We start from the raw sequence: 18,588 nt of genomic DNA, 5'->3' as shown, positions 1-18,588 counted from the left end.
AATTTCGCTGCGCGACCAGCAGAAGCAGGACTTCGTCGATCTTCGCTCACCGGACATCCGAAAATCCACCGCAGGGACTTCGAACCTCCTTCGTTCATCGATCCATCAACGTGAACATCGACATCGGACTTCAAAATTTGTATTTATACTTTCGTTACAATTTGCATGCAAGCTTGCTTAATCATTTTTTTTCTCTCACCTCAAATGTGCATTTAAGGAACAATTATTCATTTCATATTATTCACCCCCTTATTTTCGATTATTTTGTTTAGTTTTGTTACCAAATTTTAAGAGTTAACCCTTATTTTGTTAATTTCTATTCACCTTCGATAAAATCGACTAAAGTCAAATCTGATTTAAGATTTTCCGGATCCGGTATTTTCGTGACCAACTTTGTTATTCAATCGATAGCAATATTTTGATTTTCAAGTTAGAATTTAATTTATTACAATTTACTTATTATTTTGTTTGATTGTATCAATTTGTTATTTTAATTTGAGTGTTTTATTCAGCAGAAGATATTGCATGTTATTTTTATTTAATTTAATTTGTACTCTCACGTCTAACGATAATATTACGTTGCGTCAGATAATTTTCAAAGGATTAATAAATTGTTTGTCCTTTTCAATATTAATTTCATTAACACTTATTTATTAATTTTCATTTTAATTTGTCATATCTTTTCTCCACTACCTCTCAGATCATCCTCATCCTCCCACCGATTACAAAAGTGGAAACCCTATCAGATCGGCTATAAACCGGCATCTATCGTACCGGATAAGGAGATTTGTCTCTTCAATTAGAAAGACCCCTCCTCCCAACAGTAAATGAAAAATAACACAAAAACTTGCGTAATATTCAAAAATATTTATAGTTTTATAATAAATTTTATATAAGGCATAAAAACGTTATAAAGCTAATTTTAACGACAAATTAAATGTGTTAAGTTTCTAGGACAAAACGCAATTTGCTACGGTTACACGAATTAGGGTGTGTACATAAGTGGATTTATATGTAGAAACACATAAGAACTCGTGACAACTATTAGCTGTGGTTGTGGTCATTGGGTCGCCTTTACACACAGGCAAGAAGAAGCTCGACTAGGACGGTTAAAAGCAATAAGGGACAATTCGACCTCAGATTAGACGGGGCTTGATTTTTCATGTGGAGTGAGATGAAACTCTTGAGTAAGTTCTTTATTTTGTATTATCCGGAGGTCAAAGGATCCCTTCGCAAACCTGCTAAATTTTTTTTATATTAAAACTATTTTATTGTTTCGTTTATCTTTGAAATCCAGAAGTAAGTTTTGTGATTTAAACTGAACAATTAAGGCAATTCAAAGTCCGGAAGGAATATTGTAGCGTTTTCAGCTGCACGAAAAATTTTTTTTTCTATTTTTTAAATTTAAAGAATCAAAGACTTTTTCAAACTTTTTCAATTTACATCAGTTCGTCCTCCCTGTAAAGCGGAAACTGAAATGAATGAAAGGTCGTGGATTTCATTCCAACCGATTGACCGATTTACTTCTTCTTTGCATTTTACCGTTAAGTTTGCCTATACATCCATTATATTTAGTGGTCTGATTGACCAATTACTTCTTTCAATTAATTAACATTTTTATGTAAGGTTTTGGTTGAATTGAAAAATTGAAAAACCTAGTGTCACGAGCAGGATTCGAACCCACGACCTTTGTCTATACAATTGGAAAAAAAATTTTTTTTAGATGAAAGTTTTACAGACTTCAATAATAAATCGAAAATAGATATTTTTAATCGCGTCGAAAATAGACGTCGTTACTAGCCTTACTCAACATCATCAACATTACTAGCCAACGCAAATAAATTGTAGGCGATAGTGATAGTATCGTCTTTCTTTAAACAAGGAAATGATTTTTTATAGAAGGAAATGAATTTTTATTCTATGTATTTCTTAGACCCTATTTACTTACCTGTGGCATTTTTTTTGGAATGAGGTTATTTCAATTACGAGGTTGTCCGAACCCTCAGGGTGCCGGTGTTAATAATGCAGGGCCCCCAGGACGTACTTTTATATCTATCAGTATTAATCATTGTCAAATATTTATAATTAATTAATTACAACTTGCATAAATTATCATGTACTGGTTATATGCTCTTGGCCAGATCTAATAATAAAAAATCCAATTGATGATAACTGATACCTGCTTGAATCATTTTCAGGAGGATTGGGAAATTTTTGTCAAAATTGATAATATACAACATGATAAATCTAGATTTATTACAATAATCAATCACATACATTTTTGTAATGGTTTATTCTATAGACGGTGGTGGCTACCATGGGCTCAAATGGTATACACCACGGCCTTTGTCCTATCATTAAATACACTACTTATAAAAATATGCTACTATTAATACAACCGATAAATATAGCACGTATAGAAGACACCTAGAGCGATATTTACAGCGTGGCTATTTAATACTATCGTAATGCGACAAAGTGTTATTATTTACAACTGATACATTACTCGACATCGATTAACATGAAAACCACAGCCTCGCATTAGGTAACGATTGACGACACTATGGTAACAAAGTAGGCAGAAATTAAACAATGTTCGAAGGCTATTCGTTTCAAATATATTCCAGAATTCGAATCGGACATTTGTAGATTTGCGTTGTCGTTTAGAGTCGGGTTTGAGATGTGTTTTAGGCCGAGTGGACTTCACGAGAGACCTAATCACGGGCCGCCTGGTGGATTCGGCTCATTGTCAGTCCGGCCCGATATCACTCGGTGGATTCTATTAAGATGGATTTAGCGGATAATCCGGACCCCTTGCTGAACGGGAGGCTATATTTAGATATGGGTAATGGGCCTCCTCGACCCCTTTCGCTAGACTTGGGTGACCATTGTTGTCGTGTGATTGTGATTGTTGCCGTTGTCGACCTGTGGTACCGGAAGCCACCTCGGACGGAAAAGCAGGCTGAAAGTGGTCCTGAACTGTCGGCTCATGGCGCAGTAGATCATGAAGTTGATGGCCGAGTTGATGAGGGCGAGGATGTCCATCATGTCGCCGAGCTTGTTGTAGCACTCTTCGAAAAACCGCTTTCCCAGAAGGATGCTCATTAGGCCGAGGATCCCCTGGGGAAGTTCCGTTATGAGAAAAAGTAGTAAGACAGCAAGGAGCATTCTCGTCGTTCGGTCGGTTTGCCTTTCGTTCTCGATGTTTCTAGGTGTTTTGCGCGAACCGGAGGTCAAGGCGTCTCTTCGTCTTTTCGCTTCCATTAGAGCGCATATGAGACCCCCGCTTAACGTTGTCAATGCTATGCACGGTATTATTTTTATGACTACGCTGTACACCCAAAAATTTATGTCTGCAAGTAAGTTATCGTTCGCAGCACCGAGCTCGCTCACGTTTACCACGTATATCGTTTGGTTGTGGACGTTCGAACTGTTTTTCGTCTGCGTCATACCGTATTCGTTGACTCTGATCACCCTTGGCTGAATGTCGAAAGCCAAGAACAAGGGTATGTTTAGAATCGGGCTGATGATGTATCCGAAAGCGATGGCCATCACGGTCCTCTGCATCCCGCACCAGTCGCGGTTCCTCTGGGGATAAGCTACGGCTATGTACCTCCACACGGCCAGGGTAACAGTCAGCCAGATGGATATCGTGTGGCACACTTGAGCGAAATGGGAGTGCGCCAGAACGAAAACGCCCCACCCGTACGTGTAATGCGTGTGTCTGCTTTTCCTCAAGTACATGTGCCACGTGAACGGTATGTACTCCAGCATGACTAGAAGGTCGGCGACGGCGAGGCCGGTTAAAATCGCGTTAGTCGGAGACGACATCTCTCTTCTCGTAAGAACCACGATGTTGAGCAGGTTGGCCACACATCCAAATATACAGACGATGAGGCTCACGTAACCATGCACAGGGCGGTAAAACGCGTTGATCTCAGCGAACGCCGAGCCGCAGTACGGCTCGTTAAGCCCCGAGACGTTCATCACCGCATAAATCTCCTTCTGAAACCAATAAAAAATATCATTAGAATAAACAATCGTACGAACACACAAAAGGACATGTTTTAAGTGTTAAGCGTTTATTTGATGGTTGAGGTAAGAAGGCCGAACCAATATACCGATTTTAACCTTTTCAACTAAATTGACCCCCAAGGTTAAGCTTACTACTTGATGTCGATTCCTTTTCATTAGGGCGGTTTAATTAAGTTTTGCTGTTTTGTACGACTCTTCTACAATATGTTCTATTGGTTCAAATACCCGACAAGGCTTTACCATCTTTATTTTCTGGAAAAACGCTTCGACGAGAGGAAACGACTGTCCAAGCATGACAAAGCAATCCCCGTAACAAAAATGTTCAAGCAACATGAGTTATTTAACGAAAAATAAATCACTTCACGTTCACACATGTTTATCCTACTTCCGTTCACCCTTTATCATAACAGCAGGGTTAACGTTTTCCTCTACCATTCTGTTGAATGTTGTTTAACAGTTTAAACAAGTTTACAATTACCAGTTTAAAATTGAACAATTAACATTTTAAATTATTCCTTGTTTTACAAATTTAATTATTTGTTTTCTGTAGAATATTTAACGTTTTTTCAAATTAATAACAATGGTTAAAAACCAGAAAATATGAGATTTGCTGGTTCCTTTTACGCTGCAAGGGCTCGGAATATTTTTTAATTAAAGTTCGTCGCTAACCCGCTTTACAACCTAAAGACAAAGTCAATAAACAAGTTGTGGACTGTTTACGTGGGGAAAGGTGAGATTTTTAAAAAGTTCACCTCAAATAGTGATGCTTTGCTCAAATGTTCTGAACCATCAAAGACGGACGGATATTTCATCTGATCGGATACCACTAAAATATTGCAGTCGCGCAGCCTCCATCAGCATTTCCCATTTATCTCTATGTAGGGTAGTTGATTACCAAGTAGGATCAGAGGTTTCCTTGATGTCATCATTCCATTTCTCTGCCCGTCGAAATGCCGAATCCCATCACCCTTTTTGCAAGTAGGGCTTCGACAGAGTAATATATTTTTTTTTTCATTTTTAGTCAGTCAATCTCGCCAAACGGCAGGTCCATTTCCATCTCAAGGAACGGCGTTGGATGGGCCAAATGGAGAAGGGAAAGGATGCATTTTAATGCAAAAGACTGATTCAAACTAGAAACTTTATGGCATTTATAATTTTGTGTAAAATAAAGGGACGACCTTTTTCAAGGCAAGCTTTGAAAATCAAACTATTCGATGTATGAAATGCCATGAAGGATTGTTTCAATTCTTTTAGTAGAATCTGAGCATATTGCTTTTACATTTAAAATTTTTAACGACGGTTAGCGAGTTAAAATTAAATTTATTTCGTTTTGAAACGACTGATTTCTCTTCGAAGAATATAGCACGTCGTGTTCAATGGTTAATTGTCATTTAGAGAGCCCGGGCAGTAACACTTGTTGAATTTTTATTTAATCTTCTCCAAAAGTTTTTACGTTTAATGGAGAAATGAACGATCGTTTCTTGATGACCTAGTGGAGGGCAGTCAGAAAAAGGATTACACACTGGGCAATTTTCCTGGACATTAGGCAAAGGACTCGGATGAGCCAAGGTTGTCCTAGATACTAAGCGGTCATGGGAGGATGATACATAGGTTTAAAATATTACCAAGTGCATCGTGCACGTGTGAAATGGAAGGAATCAAACAGTGGAACACATCTTATACCACTGCCCCAACTGAATCTAATAAAGCACCCCTTATTCGCCATGTAGCTGTCCTTGGGAAACATTGGCCACCTGGACACCAACCCACCTGCTGAATGACAAGTTTCAGCACTTCTAAAGATTTGTCAACGATATCGATTTCAAGCAACTTGTTATGAGTTATTGGTGTTGTCTTACAAACTAACAATATTAGACTTTTCATTTCATTAATAAAAAAAACTTAATTTATATACATTTTCTTGAGAACTATTTTACTTTATTGGTTAGGGATGGTTTATACTTTATTGTATAAAAAGACATATTATTTTGAAAACATGTAATACGTTTTGTGGAATATACAAAAAAACCTTCAAATTTATGAGAAAAATTAGTGCAAATGGAGAAAATTCGCCTTCCAAAACTGTTTAAATGGGGCCAGTTAAAAAATACGAAATATAACTGGATTCATCAACTGAAAAATCTTTTGTCAAAATTAAAATATGCTTATTTGGAGATCGTGAGATGCGGTCTGGTGTGATGTTTAGAAAAACCTTTTCTTTATTGTGCCAACGTTTTGATCTTTATTGAGATCATCTTCAGTATAATTCAGTATAATAGTATAAATGTAATTTAAACCATGTTTGTAAATACCAGGCCCTGAAGATGATCTCAATAAAGATCGAAACGTTGGCACGATAATGAAAATGTTTTTCTAAACTTACGTCACACCAGACCGCATCTCACGATCTCCAAATAATCATCAACTAATGGTTACTAAACACCACACATTAAAATATGCTTTCATGTGGAATAAGTAATGCTCTTACCATTTAAGGAAAAAAGGGTGTTTACTGTGCTTATGAGAGGAGGAAGACAACTTACAAATTCTTCTTAGAACCAATTTTTCCTTACATTTGCAGGCAGGACTATCACAAAGATTTATGTGAATTTATGTGATTCTGACTACCTATTCAAAAAGAGATTCATCCGTGAGATAAGATTAGCCGAATTGAAAAACCGCTCAGCATATCAAAAGCCTTAAATCGTTTTTAAGTCCTGAGGAAATTTGTAGAATAAGTGACCTAACACCAAACCACGTCTTCATTTCGTTTGTGACTACCTCTGCTTGTCTGTGGATTGGGGAAAGAGAAACATGTTCCGGATCGAGGGATAAGCATCGATAAAAAAACATCGAAGGTCACCATCGATTAAACATCGGGCCCTCCCCATCGCCTCTACAGTCTATACATCGATATTTTTTGAATACTCAAACCACAAATTATTTTCGTATGCATACATTATTTTTATGTGCCACTTTAGAAACATAAGCTAATTTTTCGAACTTCCTATTTCTGAACCTTTGTTAGGAATGCGTGGTGATTAGTGACCGTTAATCGATAATTATTCAGAACTCGTGAGATGCGGTCTGGTGTGATGTAGGTTTCAGAAAAACATTTTCTTTATCGTGCCAACGTTTCGATCTTTATTGAGATCATCTTCAGGGCTCAAAGTGTCTCAACACGACACGCAAGAATGGCACAATTACACAGAAGACAAACACTTTGAGCCTTGAAGATGATCTCAATAAAGATCGAAACGTTGGCACGATAAAGAAAATGTTTTTCTCAAACCTACATCACACCAGACCGCATCTCACGAGTTCTGAATAACTTTGTTAAGAACTTGATTAATCAAAATTATGTTTATTTTTTTAATAACATTTATTAGGATTTGTGTTTGCATTTGGTTTCATTTATAGTTATATATCGATCTCTCGGTCCCTTTTAAATAAAAGACGTCTATTGTTAAAGTATTATTAAGTATTATTTAAGTATTTATTCAAAATACTTCCTTGTTTTTCTTCGATAATTTGGAAAACGTCCATAATCCACCCAAGCCCAATTCCTGTCTCTTGCTCGAAAAAAGGTAAAAGTTTAACATCTACGTAACTAAAATCAACCATATCCTTAATTTATTAGAATTAATGTATTCAAATTTTACAATGAAACACTACCACATCTTCTCCGGAACGCAATTAAAAAAACAAAAAAACAACAAACAAACTTGAAAGCCAATTTATCCTCTAAGCGATTTCTGGTTTTCGAAATAATCTGTCCAGCTTTTTGGAAAATAATCATTCAGACGGAACAGATGTGCCACTAAGGCAACAAATTGAACAACTCCTGACAGGTTCTGATAGCTCACTTTCATGTCAGAAGAATATGGGCCAGTCCCTATTCACAAAAGTGGAAATTAGGAAAAACTAAACAGTTTATAAAACATCGACAGCCCACCATCGTTGGTCAAAAACATCGACACAGTAACATCGATGTTGAAAACAACGAACATGGGTCGCCTACCATTTATGTTTTCTAAACATCGAACATCGATGCTCATCCCTATCCGGATCTCCAACTTAGGAAGTTTTCTTTAAACTCCTTTCAATATCGGTTGCTCAGAGATCCTTATTTTTCTTTTAATATATTTATTCTGCAAAACCGATAATAAAATTAGAACTAACAATGAATCAGTCAACTTTCAATTCTACAGCATCTCTCAGCTGGGAAAATATCTTAAGTATTTATTGATATTTTACTGTTATCTATATTTTGCCTACATACTTTTGTTTTCGTTTTTCTTTTGTATAATATCTATTGAGTTGTATTAACTGTAAAGTTTAACGTAAAGTTTTAATAAACAATAATAGATTAGTAAGTCTATATTTATCCTTATGGGAAGGGCGTATCAATATTGTTACTGATACTTACCGGATGCTTCACGATTAATTGACCAAACATGCTTTCTTAAGCTTAAATTAGATACCCGTTATAAATTGACCAGAAAGGACCATTAGCGAAGTTCAAACATTGATCAATTTGACACAGAGTTATTATACAATGAAAAACAAACCAAAACAAACAGAAACCAGTCTATCAATGTAAAAAAAAGTGGACTATTTATGAAAATACAAAATGTGACATGAAAACTTGATGAACGAGTTGAGGGAAAAATTTCAATAAAACAAAAAAGGGCCATGATGACATTGTGAAGAATGGGATCGTGGGTAAAAGAATTTAATATTCAAAAACAAAATACTTTTGTACAACAACCTTCACATATATGGAATCGAAATATTTAATAAAAAGAAGTAATATACGTGGCTCATAAATAAATCGTTTCACTCTGTCTTATAAACGTTTATTTGATTGCAAACCTACCGATCTAAACACATATTTACATATATAAGTTAAAACATGCTTTTAAAAGATTAAATTATTCTAAAATGCTTACTCACTGTTTTAAATGTTTAATTATATTTTAATCATATTAACGATGAAATTGCTTAGAAAAGCATTCTTCACTTTGGCAACGTTTAGAAAACAATGAGCTCGATTTTTCCATCCCACCAGCCAATTATAAAGCAAATTATAAAAAGTTTACTGGCTTTTGAATTGTAACGTAGGGCTGTTTTTTTATATATTTTGAATATGTTAATATTTTTATCTAACGCTTTCGAAAGATAGAAATCGAGTAACCATATTTTTATGGTACTGATTACTTTCTTTCTAAAGAATCTCAGTTAAGGTTAATCAATTAAACACAAACTGGTATGTAAGGTATTGGTTGAGTTAAAAAAGTCAGTATTACGAGCGGGATTCGAACCCACGACCTTCGGCTAAATACGCCGCTGCTCTACCACTTGAGATATCGTGACTTCGATCCACTCGGACAGGTAAGAGCAGCGCCGTATTGAGCCGAAGGTCGTGTGTTCGAATCCCGCTCGTGGCACTGACTTTTTATCTCAACCAATGCATTACATAAAGATTAATTAATTGAAAGAAGTTATCTGGTCAATCGAACTACAAAATATAATTTTAACGATTTAATGATTTAACAAACTGATACGTTGATAAATATTAATAAAATACAATTGTAAGGTTCAAGGAAGAGAGCATATATGTCTACCTTTACAGTTTTAAGTATTTATGGCAATAAATAAGCTCGTCTATGGTGAGATTGGTGATAGTTTATAAAATAGGTTAAACAAAGTAGAATAACAAATTTAAACAATTTAAATGGATTGTCTTCGATTTTCCTGGTCCGCCTATTCTCGCTGGTTTAGCTTGTCAGGTGCGCATGGTTGGGCAGGTTTCCCCATAACCAAAATCATCACACTAACTGGCCATTTTTGCAAGCCACGTAAAACGCAGTTTCATAAGCTCTTGGTTTCTTAATTTTTAATGCAAAAACCAGTTCCTGTGATAAAATAAAAAAAAATGCTTAACAGGTACCATGACACCATGTTGTTTTCATCTGTGATGTTACCAGCAGATACGCCCTAAATTGGATGATTATTTGTGTCGTCAGACAGACCTCCTCCAAGGGAGGACGAGTATGACTGGAGACGAACTGGTAATTGAACAGGGGCGGTATTGACGAGTACTTCGCCTCACAGCATTTTCCAATACATTTTTATCGTATTTGGTATCACTAATGTTATTGCTTATTACAGAAGACATTTTAAGTGACCTCTTTCAGCTATTTTTTTAGTCCAAAAGTCTTCCAATTTTGACCATTAATTTAAAAAGAAAGTACCCAAGTTACTTTATTCCGGTCCTCATCAATAGTGGTGTAAGGACATAAGCATATTATTGACCCATTTTGTTGTTTTTATTTGATTAAATAGGTTTAAATTATCTCTGAATCCATAGTGTAAGTAAAATCGGCGTTTAAGGGAAAATTCCTCAGTGAACAAGCAGTAAAACATTTATTTGTCAACAACATAGAGGAACAAGCGTAAACACTTATTTAACCCTATAACTATAACGGATTATTTCAATTAATTATTCTTTCTATGCAAGGTCTTGGTTGAGATAAAACAGTCAGTTCACGAGGGGGATTCGAACCCACGATCTTCGACTCAATACGCCGCTGCTTTAAGCACTTGAGCTATCGTGACTTCGATCCATTCGAACACCCCAACTACCAATGAATGTTGAAGTTTCGTTTGATAACAAAACATTTTTATGTGCCAACAGCTAAATAAAAATGTCTAATTCAATCCCTTTTTGAAATTACAACAGTAAAACATATATCTCAAACAATGTATGTTCACTGCTCAAAATCATCCAACTTTAAGGATACTCGCAATTAAACTTCTCGTTCCGGGTCGTGCGCTCTCAACTGACCGCGGGAGCATGACGCGTCAGCAGTTCCCCAGACTAATGGGATCACGTGACAAAATGTTAAAAATTTTTGAGAGGAAAAGTATTGTAAATTAACGGGATATTAAAAAAATCTATTTGCCCAAGAACAAAGTTACTCGCATATATTTGTATCTATAAATATAATTAAATGTAAAGGTTTACTTACTCTATTTACAGAAGCATTTTTTTATTATTCTCTCAGCGTGAACGTCCTCCTGAAATAAAAAAATGATACACATATTAAAGCCAATCGTAGAATTTTATTGAAGCACTCCACAAAAAAATCCGCCTTTTTCAAATGGCGAATGAAAATATTTTTCTAAATAAACGAGAGTGTTTTCGACGCGGCATCGGGTTGTGTATAATCTTCACGCCGTTTTCCCTCTCGAGAAAGGATAAAAAATGAAGAGCCGGTCGGGATTGGCTGTTTGTTTCTGCCCGTCTCTTTATTAAGGCCCAGTTCTGACTTCTAGTTCCCGTAGTGGTTATCAAGGGGGGAGTTAAATTTTTATTTTCAAAAAATGTAATTCAAATTCATTCAAAATTAGAGGTTAGATAATTGTTTATAGCATCGGATTGATCCGAAGATCGTAGGTTCGAATCCCGCCTGTGACGTAAATTTTTCATTGGAGTACTGATAACTAATCGAATAAGGGAATTTTGCGTAACGGATCTGCAAGACCATAATAGGCCTTGAACTCTTGGGATAGCAAAAACAAACATTGAATCTTTCATCATAAAATGGGTCCAAAAAAGGCAACAGGAGAAGTGTATAAACTCTAGAAGTGTTAGATACACTAAGCTTATGCTAAAATAGACTGAAACAGACAAGCAAACTCACTGCTACAGGAGTGATAGGACTTCTTCCCGGTCACTGGCATTTGAGAAAACATCTACACAACATGAGTATATTCAATGATACCTCATTTGTAGGTTATGCACTAAGATGAAGAAACAGACACCATATTGTATACGCCGGCGGGATAATGTGTTGTATTACTACGCTCCAAATCCGGGCGTTGCATAAAAGGTTTAAACTTCTTTTTAAAAAGATAGTTCCTACTCACAGTAAGTTTTTTTTCAACGATCCGGATTTCGAGCCTACAACTCATCATCAAGTTGAAGGAGCTTTGAATTTCTGAGCTGACCTCCTTCAACGTGATGATGAGCTTTGGGGGTCGAAATCCGCATCATTGAAAACAACTTTCTGTGAGTAGGAACTATCTTTTTAAAAATATTGAACAACACACTCACTCCACCATTTATCATTTCTACTTATCGTTTTTAATAAGCCATTTATATTTTAATGGTCAATTGACCATGTTACTTCTTTCAATTAATTATTCTTTTTAAGCAGGTTTTGGTTGAGATAAAAAAGTCATGTCACGAGCGGGATTCGAACCCATGACCTTTGGCTAATACGCCGCTGCTGTACCACTTGAGCTATCGTGACTTTGATCCTCCAGGAAACCAACACTCCATCGAATCCCGCTCGTGACACTGGATTTTTTTATCTCAACCAAGACCTTACATAAAAAGTATAGTTAATTAAAAGAAGTAACATTAGACCACTAAAACATAAATGGATTAATATTTAATAAATAAAAGAAGCATCACTTCACTAACAACTCCCCGTGGCCACTTCATAAGTCGCTGAGAATCGAATCCCGATTACACGACAATTGGAAATGACAAAAAGAGGGAAAATTCGAAAGGTTGTAGGTTGAGATGGGAAGTTGGTGTCCGAGAGGATCGAAGTCACGATAGCTGTGGTAAATCAGCGGCGTATTTGGCCGCAGTTCGTGGGTTCGAATCCCGCTCGCGACACTGGCTTTTTTATCTCAACCAATACCTTACATAAAAAGTATAGTTAATTGAAAGTGAATAAAAAACTTTACTCTTCAATATAAATTGAGATTTGTAAAACACCAAATAAAATACTCTCTTGAACCAGAAATTAAATTTTAATATTATAAACAATAGGTTTTAGAGAGTATCGCTATCTACCGCATGTCATTTGAAGAAGTGAAGAAAGTAAAAACGGCAGGAAAATTCCGCATCTCATTTTCATCCGAGGTTTCTGTTTAAATATGCAAATATATGTATTTAATTAAATTAATTCATATTTTTTCGTGTACAAAGCATTCGTCTTGTTTCCTATCATGAACAACTACTGTGACAATGTCTACATTGTCTGTTTGCATACATTGTGATCTATTAGACCCGGACAAGGGCAGCAATTATAATTAAGTTGCCAAGTTTGCCTTAGCGTACAGGGAGTTGAATCAATAGTATGATAATCTCTGGGTCCGCTTATTTTCGCTGTTGGTGTCGTTCTTATGAATATAAACAAGCCCAAAAAACAGCCTCGCCTTTTTTTCACATTTGATCTATTTTGAAAAATAATATTCATTTATGATTAATAATTAGGTAATTAATGCTAGAATGCATTTTCTTAGAAATTAATAAAAACATTTTTCACAGGGTATTTTCAATTGTTAAGGAACAATAATAAAAACTTTTCTTAGACAGGTCAGATGGTATTGTAGTCATCTCAGGCCTAAATATTCTCGCTGTTCGTATTGTAAAACTTGTTAAGCTATCAAAAAGACAAAAATAAAAGCTTTTTGAACAAAACATAGAAGAGCATAGGCTGATAACATGTCTCATTGATCTACGCCTTGATTACCTAAATCTACCTTGATCAAGCATTTCGAGCAGGAGGAAATTAAACGTCACGTGCACAGAATTGTCGGTTCTATCCTTAGGTTGAATGTTTCTGCGATGGGGTGTTTTTGTGTTGAAATTTCTTAATTGGAACGGTTCAAAAGGAAATCTGATACATCACATTGCCCTACATAACTAAGAAATCAACTTAAACAAAGAATAAATTGTCTCCCAGGAATCGATTTTCCCCAGTGGGAATGAAAAGATAAATTAATCTCTGTTTACATTCTCTTATCTCGTTGGATCTTTCATATGTTAATTAAATACATCACCCTATTCACTCACTCATGTGTTCATTAATTTATTAAATGTACCCCCCTCACACAGACATGAATTTATGTAAAAGAACCATCTGGTTTATATTCAGTTGCATAAACAACCCTCTCAAAATAATGAATGATTTATATTAATAAATATTGTAATATATGAATATAACATATAAATATTATAATAATATTTAATATTATATCAGAAAATAAACTTTGGTTTTTTCTTCTATCACGATTTAAATAGAATCTGAGTATGCAAATACAAAACATATAAATTTATTTATTGCATTCATTCAATTCACTAATTTCGTGGTCCGATTGACCAATTAATATATTACAATTTATTAAGGTTTTTAGTTGAGATAATAAAGTCAATGGCACGAGCGGGATTCGAACCCACGATCTTAGGCTAGATACGCCGCTGCTCTACCACTTGAGCTATCGTGACCTCGATCCACTCGGACCCTAACTTCTCATCTCAACCCCACCTTTTGAATTTTCCCTCCTTTTTGCCATTTTTCAAAAGGTGAGGTTGAGATGGGAAGTTAGGGTCCGAGTGGATCGAGGTCACGATAGCTCAAGGCCTCAAGTGGTAGAGCAGCGGCGTATCTAGCCAAAGATCGTGGGTTCGAATCCAGCTCGTGCCATTGACTTTTTTATCTCAACTAAAAACCTTAATTAATTATAATATATTTATTGCATTCATGTCAGTTTTGTACGTATTTATAATAATTGCGATTTAAATTGTAAAATCATTAGTTAAATATGCTATGCATAAGAAGAGTTAAAATAAAATATTTAAATAAATAACACATAATTAATTGCAACGGTATGTATCTTGTATTGTTAAGTTATGCACAATTTTAAACTTAAACTTACTACTATTTTCAACGGTGTCAAGGGGGTTGAGATCAATGTAACCGAATTGTTTTTGGGCTAGGTCAGTGACCCTAAGATGTTAACATTAGTTAAAAAGCACATTTGTAAGTATGTCGGGTTCGAATGGAGGGCCTCTGGATTTGAACCACGGACCTTTACCTTACTGTGACAAGTACTTTACCCTACGAGTTTTACGCATTAGTTGTTGTACATAAAATTTAGTCGTATGTGTTTTAGTTTTGGTTTCCGGCATGTTTTCGGCCGAGTTATCGCTTTTCACAAAACGTAGTCCATTAATGTTGTTGAATGTTTAAGCTACACTATAATCAATCGACAAATCGTATAATGTCAAAGTATGTGTAATAAATCAATTGTCCGAGGGTTATTTTTTAATTTTTGTTAATGTTTGTACGTATATAATATAAGATACTCTATATAATAATAAAATAAAATTGTCCTTTATGTTTCATTTGGATCTGATTAGGATATCATACGATAGATTACACAGATGACGTGGTAACAATCTTAAACGAGGAATTTCTGATGACACTCTGTCAAATCAGAAATAAAACGCCCTAAGTATTGTAGTACGATGGTGTGAGAAAATGGGTTTAAACATAAACTCTAGAAAACATATCTCATACCTTTTACAAGAAGAAGGAAGCTCAATCTAAAAGCACTTACTATAAAAGATGAAGACTTAACTCTTTTCAAAGAAACAAAGTATCTAGGCAAAACTCTTGTCCAAAGGCTCAAATTGAGGAAATCCGTAGGCAACATTATGCATAAAGCCAAGGCTCTACTAAGCTTTGGCCAGACTTTATGCAGTAAAAACTGGGAAACCACCCCAGGATGGCGAACCGTTTATACACATAATGGTCAGACCCAGCCAACTTACGGAGCTCAAGTAAGTCAAAAACACTGACCAAGGAAACGCAGACCAAGCTAAAAAGTCTACAAAGAAATTACAGGCAACGCATATCTGCCCCACCAGCAATAGAAACCGCACTCGACCTTCGACTCGTACAAATTTATGTACAAAAAGTGGCTTTGGAGAGTGCCAACAGACTCCTGAGATACAAGAAAATAATGCCAGATCTAAGGAGGAGCCAACACAAAATTCTGGGCAGAATTAAAATAAATGAAATGGCTATAACGGTACCTGACAAAATTAAAGAAAAACGTAACTTTGACAGATCATTCCAAGTGGTCGTAGATAATAGAGACTTTTGGAAGAAAGGTAGCCCCAAGTTTCATGAACGGGTCTTCTTAATGTGGTACCAAATGGATAGAAGATGAAACGGGGAGTAGGTGTAGGGGCAAATTTTCCGAATTATACCATAGTAGAACATTTTACACTAACAATTTTCCAAGCTGAGGTCCATCTATACAACTCTAATGGTAATAAAGAAAAATGTGAAGGGTGTACAGATGGACATACTTTCATACAGTTAGGCACTAAATGCGTATGCTTTCAACTCCAAACTTGTCTAATGTCTCTAGGAAAACATAGCAAAATTAATTTAAAATGGTCATGAAGATGTAAGAGGAAATGAACAGAAAAAAAAGAGGGAGAAAAAAAGGGCAACCCTCATCTCGCCCTTAAGAGCAGAACCACAACTAGGTACAACGGAGTGTGTGTTTATGTTTGAGAAGAATTATAGGCCTCTAAATCGGTCTCTCCCCGATACCCTCCTAAAGAAGAAAGGAAAAGCAGAGACAGAAACATGCCGACTCTGTCAGGAGGAGCCAGAGACATCGGCACATACAGTTTTTGACATGTCCAACACCTCTCCACAATCTTTTAAGTCCTAAGACTATTTGATTACAATACACCAATCTGATTGGTGCACAGATCTCCTTTTTACTACCGTTTATCAAACAGCTAGGCAGAGTTCATATAGCATCAAAAGGAAGGGCTGACATATTATGTCTTCAAAGAAGTGACAGGATATGATCCAAGCCTTGAGATTAGATGACCAATAGGAGCCAGAATAGCAGTTGATTTGATCACCGATACCAAGATCGGGGAGTACCTAAAAGAAGAAGAAGCAATGAGTTACAAAATATCTAAAAACTGGATAAGAAACACACAAAAGAAGTTGTATCTCACTCCACAGACCAGAGATAGTAAGCCCACCCTAAATGCCACTGTATAACTTGACTAGAACGCTAGATTAAGTGGGTAAATCGTCCATGCTATACAACTCTCTGCACAGTAAGTAGCAAAGATAAATGTGGAAGGTGCACACACGGACATACTCTCAGACAGTCAGGCAGCTATAAAGGTACAAAATGCGCGTGCTTTCATCTCCAAACTTGCCTGGGAGTGCCTAAATTGCCTAATGTCTCTAGGAAAACACAACAAAATTATCTTAAAATGGGTTCCTGGTCATGAAGATATAACAGGAAATGAACAAACTGGCAACGAATAAAAATAGGGCAACCCCTATTCTCACCCTTTGGACCAGAACTACAACTAGGTGCATCTAAAGATGGGTAACGCAGAGATAGAAACATGCCGCCATATTCACGATTTGTTTATTCTCTCTTGCGTTGCTATGTTATTCCGAAACGTGTTTTCACTTTTGCCAAGCCTAATTTTTTAGCTTAGGATGTATCTATTAGGCGTTATATAACTTATAGAATTATGCATGTGGATTGTAGATCAATGTAAATGGAGGCTAAAATGTCTCCAAGGATGTGTCGTTAGAGGTCGGGTACATACTGTTTAAACTTAAGATAGATTAAGCTCTTTTACCTTAATGGGAGGGCCTAATGTACAAATGCCCTCACTTGCCTTATTAAATGATGCTTTTTTAAAATTTCATCTCCATCCCGCGTGGTCTCCAGATGAGAAAACTTTCGACTCTCCGTGTCGAGAATTTACACACACACATTAAAATATCAACGTCTTAATCTTTGTTGAACTTGTGATTTGCGTTGTGCAATTTGATATTCAGCTCAATTCTACAGTGCTGTAGATTCTGCGGTCGAAAACAAAAATCTTTCTTGACATAGCGATTTTTCAACAAGTTTTCATTTTAGACGTATGTATATTTTATAAGCAAACTATACAGGGTGTTCGTTTTACACACTTAAAAAACAAAAAAGACATGTATAATATTCCTTAGTCTAGTTTCAAATTTTTGCCTTTTTTGGACACAAATTATACAGGTTATCTCAAGCCCAGTTCAACTTCAAAATTTCAAATACGACCCTATAAATCCTGACACATCATTTTAAAGGATTTTTAAGCTGAAAATAATGGTGCAATCGGATTTTAAATTGGTCAAAAAATTACAAAGTTATGGCAACCAGCTAAAATACAGAAAGGAAGAACGCGCACAAATCATTACGAAAAGAAAAACCACGACAAAGGGGACTATCAAGCAACAAGTCTATTAACAGATCATCACTAGGACTGTGATTTATACACAATAAAAACAGACAAATATGCACATATATATGTAAATATATTTGGTAAAACATGCAATTTAAAACTGAAAATATGCGAAAACTACCATGAGAAAGAATAAGGAAACATTAAATTAAGCACATAATTGTGTTGAAAAGAGAAACGGTGGCAAGAGGAACATGACATAGCTATTAAAAAAGAAAAACGCATTGAAAAAAAAGTTAAATTTAAAAAATCCGCCGTCTCATCCATCGAGACCCAGATCAGTCCATTTTCGATAAAGTCTCTGATTTGATGGAGTGTTTCGTTGTATATAAGATCCAGGTGAGATTTCCTGAGGGTGCTTTCGTGGGAATGGCACGTCCCGTTTCAAAGGGCGGTATGTTTACGCC

General features: G+C 35.9%; 1 protein-coding gene across 1 annotated transcript; it reads right to left on the bottom strand.

Moving 5' to 3' along the window:
- Nucleotides 1–2,232: 2,232 nt before the first annotated feature.
- LOC106663784 (sex peptide receptor-like) lies at nucleotides 2,233–17,657 on the bottom strand. The gene is made up of 3 exons (XM_014388875.2): nucleotides 17,540–17,657; nucleotides 11,070–11,118; nucleotides 2,233–4,005 (listed from the first exon to the last, which is right to left on the bottom strand). The coding sequence occupies exon 3, from the start codon at nucleotides 3,985–3,987 to the stop codon at nucleotides 2,872–2,874; it is 1,116 nt and encodes a 371-aa protein (XP_014244361.1). The 5' UTR covers nucleotides 3,988–4,005; nucleotides 11,070–11,118; nucleotides 17,540–17,657; the 3' UTR covers nucleotides 2,233–2,871.
- Nucleotides 17,658–18,588: the final 931 nt, after the last annotated feature.

The sequence above is a fragment of the Cimex lectularius genome, unplaced genomic scaffold (assembly GCF_000648675.2).
Source record: "Cimex lectularius strain Harlan isolate CLEC.00 unplaced genomic scaffold, Clec_2.1 scaffold135, whole genome shotgun sequence".
NCBI lineage: Eukaryota > Metazoa > Arthropoda > Insecta > Hemiptera > Cimicidae > Cimex > Cimex lectularius.
The sequence above is the reverse complement of the archived record's forward strand: the minus strand, read 5'-3'. Positions and strand labels throughout refer to the sequence as shown.

Coding starts and splice junctions, on each gene's coding strand:
- LOC106663784 (XM_014388875.2), bottom strand. CDS start 3,987: ATGAACGTCTCGGGGCTTAACGAGCCGTACTGCGGCTCGGCGTTCGCT.